The sequence below is a fragment of the Athene cunicularia genome (genome assembly GCF_003259725.1).
Source record: "Athene cunicularia isolate RWA chromosome 19 unlocalized genomic scaffold, athCun1 chr19_part1, whole genome shotgun sequence".
NCBI lineage: Eukaryota > Metazoa > Chordata > Aves > Strigiformes > Strigidae > Athene > Athene cunicularia.
Window position 1 is genome coordinate 7004488 of NW_020799124.1, and position 6804 is coordinate 7011291.

General features: G+C 47.4%; 2 protein-coding genes and 1 non-coding gene across 5 annotated transcripts in view; 2 read left to right on the top strand and 1 right to left on the bottom strand.

Moving 5' to 3' along the window:
* Nucleotides 1–23: 23 nt before the first annotated feature.
* AP2B1 (adaptor related protein complex 2 subunit beta 1) overlaps nucleotides 24–6804 on the top strand; it is an 85530-nt gene continuing 78749 nt past the window's right edge. For 2 of the 3 annotated variants that reach the window (XM_026861704.1, XM_026861708.1), the window contains exons 1-2: nucleotides 163–299; nucleotides 680–757. The gene's annotated coding sequence lies outside the window, so the exon portion shown is untranslated. Of the gene's footprint in view, nucleotides 62–162; nucleotides 300–679; nucleotides 758–6804 lie in introns of those variants that run through there. The other variant, XM_026861705.1, reaches the window with a different exon arrangement.
* LOC113487392 lies at nucleotides 1075–1172 on the top strand. Its single transcript, XR_003399777.1, has one exon. It is a non-coding gene; the product is annotated as a Z30 small nucleolar RNA (small nucleolar RNA).
* Nucleotides 1674–6798, bottom strand: PEX12 (peroxisomal biogenesis factor 12). The gene is made up of 3 exons (XM_026861712.1): nucleotides 6635–6798; nucleotides 5732–6276; nucleotides 1674–5074 (listed from the first exon to the last, which is right to left on the bottom strand). The coding sequence occupies exons 1-3, from the start codon at nucleotides 6758–6760 to the stop codon at nucleotides 4675–4677; spliced, it is 1071 nt and encodes a 356-aa protein (XP_026717513.1). The 5' UTR covers nucleotides 6761–6798; the 3' UTR covers nucleotides 1674–4674.

Sequence of the window (6804 nt, forward strand, 5' to 3'; positions counted from 1 at the left end):
GTGTGAGGGGCTTGGGGGGGGCGGGCGGCGGCGGGCTGAGGAGAGGGTGAGCCCGGCCGAGGTAGGGCATCGGGGTGTGAGGGGGCTAGAGGGATGCTGGGGTAGGGCATCGCGGGCTGAGGCCGCTGGGGAGGACGGGGGTGGGGGAACTGGACACTGAAGAGCTGCAAGGGGTCTGGGGGGGAGGGTGCGGGGAAGGAGATTAGAAATAGGGTGCAGGTGGGTGGCATGAGGGGAGGGTTAGATCAAAATAGGTCTCTGGACCCTTGGAGAGCCGCCGACGTGAGCAGGGTTTATAGGTAGGATAGTTTGTTTCCTCTTTGTTTTGCCTGGTACTGGCTCTCCTGATCTTGGAATCCCAGTTTGTGACTTGTCTTCCCTAGCTCCAGCTCGGTTCTATCAGGCATGTGGCCCTTCTCCCTTCCCTTGCTCCCCTGCTAAATGTGCTTCATCTTGTTATCTCTAACAGTAGGAGGTGATACGGAACCAGCTCCTTTTGCCTATTGTGTGCTTGCAGATCAGCCAAAGCTTTAATTAACACCTATTTGGAGTCTGTCGTGCCTTGTAGGGTGGCATTGTGTATAGAGGGGTTTTGCTGACTTAACTAGTGGTGTTTGGGAAGGGGAAACAGAGCGCTTGCCTGTGTTACTCTACCAACATGGCTTTGTCATGCACACAGCTGAACACAGGCTCTGTGGGGAGAGACATCATCCGTACCAGTGGTGCAGCGTTCCAGCTCTGCTGTGGTGTGACAGAGGTGGGTACAGGAAGGTAGAAACAGCAACTCGGGGCTCAGTTTTTCAGTCTTGTAACAGCCACTCCTGTCTCATCTCCCAAGGGTTACTGTTAACTTATTGCAAACTCTGTTCTGTAGAAAGCTACATGATTCTGAAAATAATTAACCCAGAACCCACGTTAATTTGTGTTTATTGGGGTGGGAAGGGGGTGTGTGTGTGTGTGTGTGTGTGTGTGTGTGTGTGTGTGTGGTTTTTCCTCCAGGGGAAAAAAAAACTTTTCTGTTCTAGTTCCTGACTTGGGAGCAGGCTCCTTATTGAATGGAAATAAACTTGCCCAAAGCAATGATGAGCGAAGTAGTGTCTGAACTGGTATTGCTGAGACTTTGTGTCTTTGCTCTGACCAGGGTATGATCACGTAATCTTCTCTCTGAGCTTGTATAGGCTAAGCTCATCTAGAGTAAACAGCTTTGCCTGAAACTGTTCGATGCACCCTAAAAAATACTATGTATTTCTAGCAGCAGAAAAACGAAACCTTGATTTGAAAAGTGAGTAGTGCAAATACTTGTTTAGATTTGTGTATCCTGCTGCAACACTGGGTTTAGTACTGAGCTTGCAGTGAGAGGGGTTGCTTGTTTTTTCCTCCTGTGTGCTACATGGCTTATGAAACTCCTGATACTCTGCCACTGTATCTTCTCCATTTATAAATGCAGTGCAGGCTCTGTGAAACAGAGTTTGAGCTGTCTGTCCTCACCCCTAGTGATTGCCAGCACGGGGGCAGGAGTATTTCTGGAAGGGAGTTGTGTTGGGCCTGGCTCTGGTGCCCTGCTTGGGATGAAGTGCAGCCCTTTTTGGGGGTGGGGGGAAAGCTGGGCTAATCCAGCAAATACAGGAAAAGATACAGAGCTATTCTCTAATCTAGTTTTTATTCTTTTCCAGGTCTTGGTGACAGCTTTACGTTTAATTTCTCTCTTCCTGTGGAGAAGGAAGCCTTTATGGGGAGTATGTACCTAGGAGTATAGTTACAGTGATTTTCTCTTAACAGAAGAAGCCAGGTGGTTTCTGTTCAGGAAGTAGGAAAAGCAACTCAGTTGCTAATGCACCGACATTTTAAGAGTGTCCTTATGAGTTCTGAATGTGATTTAGGTTCACTGAACATTTTCTTAAAAAGACTTGCAAATTCAAGTTCAGACAGTGGTGTACTGGGCGACTCCAGTGCTGCTGTTAATGTCGATGTAATTGTATTACACAACAAAACAAAGCATCCTGAATGCATATATATGATACATGACTGTATAGAAGTCACAAATTAGTATGTAAGTCCAAAGGTTTGTTTAATAAAGTTGGTATTCCCTGAAAAAAAATCTCTTGTCTATCTCTAGACCATCATGGCTTTAATAACACTATTTACAGTTAAAAAGCAGATAAATGGGAATATTTGTATAACCTGAATTGGGTTTGTAGTTTTGTTTTAGAGTAATAAACTCAATAAATGGGTATTTGTTTGGCTGCTGAGGGCAGGAGAGTTAGAAGAAGCAGTCGAATCCACATTGGTATTTATTCTACAGCCATCTGCAGGTACAGGAATAAAATCTGCCAGGTAGCTGCAGAGCCTGTCACCACTGTGGGCTTAATGCCCGTTAGTCAGCTGGGCATTAAAGAGCAATTTCACATTCAAAAGAGTAATTACAGCTGTTCAGAGCTGTGAGGTTTAGAAGTGGGTGGTTCTGTGCAGGTCTGGACCTGCAGCAGTTGGCCAGATCTGTTTGGCAGGGACAGGGTGCAGTGCTGTGGAGTGGGCGGCAGCCAGGCAGCTGGTGGTGTTCGGGGGAGAGGAAGAGAGACTAACCCTAAGAGAAGGTGGTGTGGAGGCCCTGGAGCAGCATATGGGCAGGCAACTTGGTTGTGCTGCTCAGCAGTTAGTGAGTCCTCACAGATTAGAGGGCAGGGTGGTGCAGAACTTGTCTGAGAGTTTGGCAGTGCTGGCTGTGAGTCAGCATCAGTCAGCTGCCTGTCCTGGGTCTGCCCAGCTTCTCCCTGGGCTGCAGACAGGGGATTTGGAAAGTATAGGAAGGATAAAAGGAAAATAAACCAATCCCCTGAAACAGAGTAGTCAGTCAAATCCTTCAGCCCTTATTTTAAGGAGCAGTTGCACTGGACACAACTGATGGGGCAGGTCACTGTCAGGCCGCGCAGCAGCAGCGCGGCATCTGAGATGCCGGCTCTTCCCAGCGATGAGATTGCTGTGTAGGAAGCAAAACTGATGTACCAAGCGATGTGAATTCATATCCAGCCCAAAGGCAGCTATGCTAAAAGTGATTTGCAAGCTCAGAAAATGATGTGATTTCTTTTCTAGGAAGATGTGTGTGCTCTTGGTGGCTTTCTAAAGGAAGAGAGGTGTCTTTATGGATCTTGTAACTACTGGAGAAATGAGACAGTTTTTATTATTCCATAGTGGCACAGGTAGAAGGGCCTAGAAGTTGTATAGAGAGAGTTAAGACAAGCATTGGAGACAAATCTGTTACAGTAAGTGTTTTGCAGAGCATCTTTGGGAGGATGCAAATGGCTGTATTTTCCCACATTCAATAACCTTGCTATCTTGCTTCCAGCTGAGGGAGGATATTAGAGATTTTTATCTTCTGAAGCAGACCTAAAGTGTGGGGAAAATGAGATGACTGCTTCAGTAGATTAAACGTTCAAACAGATCTCTTAATCTGGATAGACTGTGTACGTTGAGCTGCAAACTTTCCTCTTCATAGTCTATAAGCAATGTCACTGTGATGTCTGAAGTAGGGAACTGCTGCTCCCTAGAGCCGAATCAGGAGAAAAAACCTCTCCTGAAAAAATCAGGTGTTGAGCAAGAACCGGCCATGTTTTCTTTTCTTCTGTGTTCAATGAAAGGATGCTTTGTTACAATATGAATGTGCTACCTGGTTGGGACTGAAATAGTTGCAATGTAATACTTAAACATAGACATTAAAGATTTTCAGCCTACAAAATAACTATCTTATATTCATTATCATCATCTGCAAAGATGAAAGCAGCTTTAGTCTAGTCTCCCATATGTAAATAGAGCCCCTAGAGGAGCAAACTCTGTTTTTTTCCAACCCTCAGAGAAGAAATGTTAGGTTCTCAATCAAGAAAGAATTTTGCTTTATAAAAGCAGATAATAACAAATTCAAAGACTTAACAAAAACCAACTCTCATCAGTTGGCACAGTTGCTGCTTTAATCTGGATTGTCTTTTTTCTCCCTCATGCAGAAAATGTAATCTCCCCCTTGCATCTGTGTCTGTACACATCACCTCTTGTTCCTTTAAAGAGTCAAAAGTTAATTTAGAACTGTTGATGGGAATTAGGAGTGTGATGTTCTCCATTCAATGGTGAATAGCCTGAAAACGCAGCAATACTGAAGAACAGCATGACCAAAGGAGAGGTTTAAGCCTGTCTCTACCTCTTTGAGAAGCACCAGTGCCAAAGCTCACCCTGGGCAGCATGAAAACCTGGAAAGCTGCTCAGGGAAGAATAACTTGCCCAGAGAACTTCTTCCTTTTTAATTTGCTGGCTCATGCCCTTGAGCAGGACTTTTACCAGTGATGCTCTTTGATCCTCACATCTGTGTTTTTATTGAAATCAATATTTCCTCCCTTTTGGTTGGTCTTTGAAAGCATTTCTGTGCCAGCTGACAGATTGTGGCTGTCCAATCCCTCTAAAACTGTCACAGGGTGTTTGAACAGCTAATATACAAAGGGGACAGCCTTACCAGAATTCGCCAAGGCAGCAAAATTCTGATGTGCTACCAACTTCAGAGGAGCTTTAGAGCTCACTGCTGAGCTGTAGTGGTTGAAAACCTTCTATGGGACATAAGAAAGGGCGAGTTCAGGCTCACTGCTGCCCAGCCGCTAGCCTCGGAGGTGAATCTGGAATCACAGGGCAGGCTTTTCAGCTCTCGGGAGAGTACAGTTTGACAAGGTGCTGCAGCTCTGTGGCGTAGCCTGTGATCGGGCAGCGCTGGTGAGTCTTCACATAACTGTAGGCGCAGCGGTAGCAAAACACAAAGCCAGATGTGGACAGGGCCGTGGCATTGACGCGGATTTTGCGGCACAGAGGGCACACGGTCTTCAGTTTAGGTAAGAGAGCTGAGCTGGCCCCGTGGTCGAGGTGCACAGGGGGTGGAGGAGTCGGGAGCGCTGTCAGAGATTTGATGGCCTCTTGGTTCTCTGAGGAGTACCACCAGTCCAGGAACTGGAGGAAGAACACGCTGACAGACAGCCCAGAGGACAGGGAGAAGGCGATGCCACCCAACGCTTTCCTCACTGCTGACTGCACTTGTGTTTTAATGCTGTAAAAGAAAGAGAAGATACGGAGAAATCATTACTACTGCACATTTGTCCATCTGCAAACCAAAGCAAAAAGAACTTGGGGAGTAAGTCACTGCTTTATACAGCTTCTTAATGCTAAAGAAGTTGTTCAGCATATCCCATGTTTGTAATGAGGCATCTTCTAAGATGTTTCTCCCAGATCCTTTGTATTTTAAGAAAGCTTCAAGTCCTGTTTTGTTCAGATGTCTAAATTAGAAGAGTTTGGATTGAGAGGACCTGGGCCACAGAGCATTTTACTCATGGATCACCATTTTACAGGACATTAAGTGTAGTCATGACTAGCTGCTGCTCAGAAAAATCAAAAGAGTTAAGTTTCAGTCCTTTTAGCAATATTGTTGCAGTCTACTTCCCTTGTTAGAAAAGTGCTGGTGAAAACTGGACAAGATAAGGGCTGGAATGCCAACACTCCTCCCTGCCTCCTTCCAGCATTGCAATTCTATTAACCACAAAATCTTATGAATAACTCCTGCTACTTGTTTCCTTATACACTAACAATACACATTTTTGGAGCACATTTTGCCAGAGGTAAACTTCATCTTGAAGAATTTCTGGAGCATCACCTCCAAATTTATGCTCCCACAGAACCCTCTAGAAAGCTGAGCTATGTTCTAACATACCTGGGTGTCTGACTTGAGGTGGCTCCAGCCAATTTCTTCTCCAGGGCCTGGATATCCTCTGCAGTCAGTCTGACCAGGCGAACACCAGCCAGCCGCAGCATGGGTGAATGATGCTGAGCTTTCCCGAGGATATAGCACAGTTGCTGGACAAGAAACCAGCCCTCCCAGGTCATGTTTACAAAGGGGTAGGCAGCTAGAAAGGCTCTGTAAAAGCGCTTCCAGGATGAAGATGGAGGGTGGATGGAGTACTCATCCTCTTCCCTCAGGCTGGACACCAGTTTCTCCAGCTTTCCTTTCAGATAAGGGACAAGAACCAGCAAGAGGAGAGACTTCCAGTGCTGCCTCTTTGGCAGGCCAGCAGTGGCCAGAGGTTGCTGTTTGCAGTCTCCTATCGGTATCCTCTTTAAGCTATAGAAGTTTTCAGAAAAGGAAGCACTGCACCTTGACAGATAGTGCTGCTGGAGCAGCAAATCCAGGAGGACGTAGATCTCATCAAACCAGTGCCAGAGAAAGCCATATCGGCCAGGATTAGACTCAGCAAGCACCTATTGAAAGGGACACAAAACAGAAGGGCGGGTAAGTGGAGTAATGTGCTAAATTACAGTAGCTATACGTTACACCTCCAGTTCATAATCTGAGCTGGGTAGGCAAAACTGTTAAGAGTAGCTTGTGAGCATGGCCTGAGTTAAACCCTGGCGACGAACGGCTCGGCACTGAGCTGTGCAGCCTCTCCGAGGTCCCTCTCTGCAGCAGTTTCCCCACAGACTATTCACCCTCAAGACACTGCTCACCTCAGTGTCCCGCTCCCCGCAGCGCCGTGCCCCCAGGCCTGCAGGGAGGAGAACCCCGCCGGCCCCTCCTCTCCTCCCCTCGGCCCAGGCCTGCGGCCTGCTTCGCCCTTACCTTGACCAGGTGCTGCAGCGCGGGTTTCACGGCGGCCATCAGGCTGTCCTGCGCCACCGCCTCGAAGATAGAGGGTCGGTCGTCGCCGGCCGAGGCGGCCGTGAGGTGGGCGCCGAGCTCCGCCATGACACCGCCTGCGCTGCGCCGCGCCCCGCCGCCAGGGGGAGCCC

What these genes read in the sequence shown, in the direction of transcription:
- PEX12 (XM_026861712.1), bottom strand. Translation starts at nt 6,760, where the DNA reads ATGGCGGAGCTCGGCGCCCACCTCACGGCCGCCTCGGCCGGCGACGAC. An exon ending in CGCTGCAGCACCTGGTCAAG is followed by an intron (nt 6,277 to 6,634) that starts GTAAGGGCGAAG and finishes CCCTTTCAATAG; the next exon opens with GTGCTTGCTGAGTCTAATCC. An exon ending in ACCTCAAGTCAGACACCCAG is followed by an intron (nt 5,075 to 5,731) that starts GTATGTTAGAAC and finishes TTTCTTTTACAG; the next exon opens with CATTAAAACACAAGTGCAGT.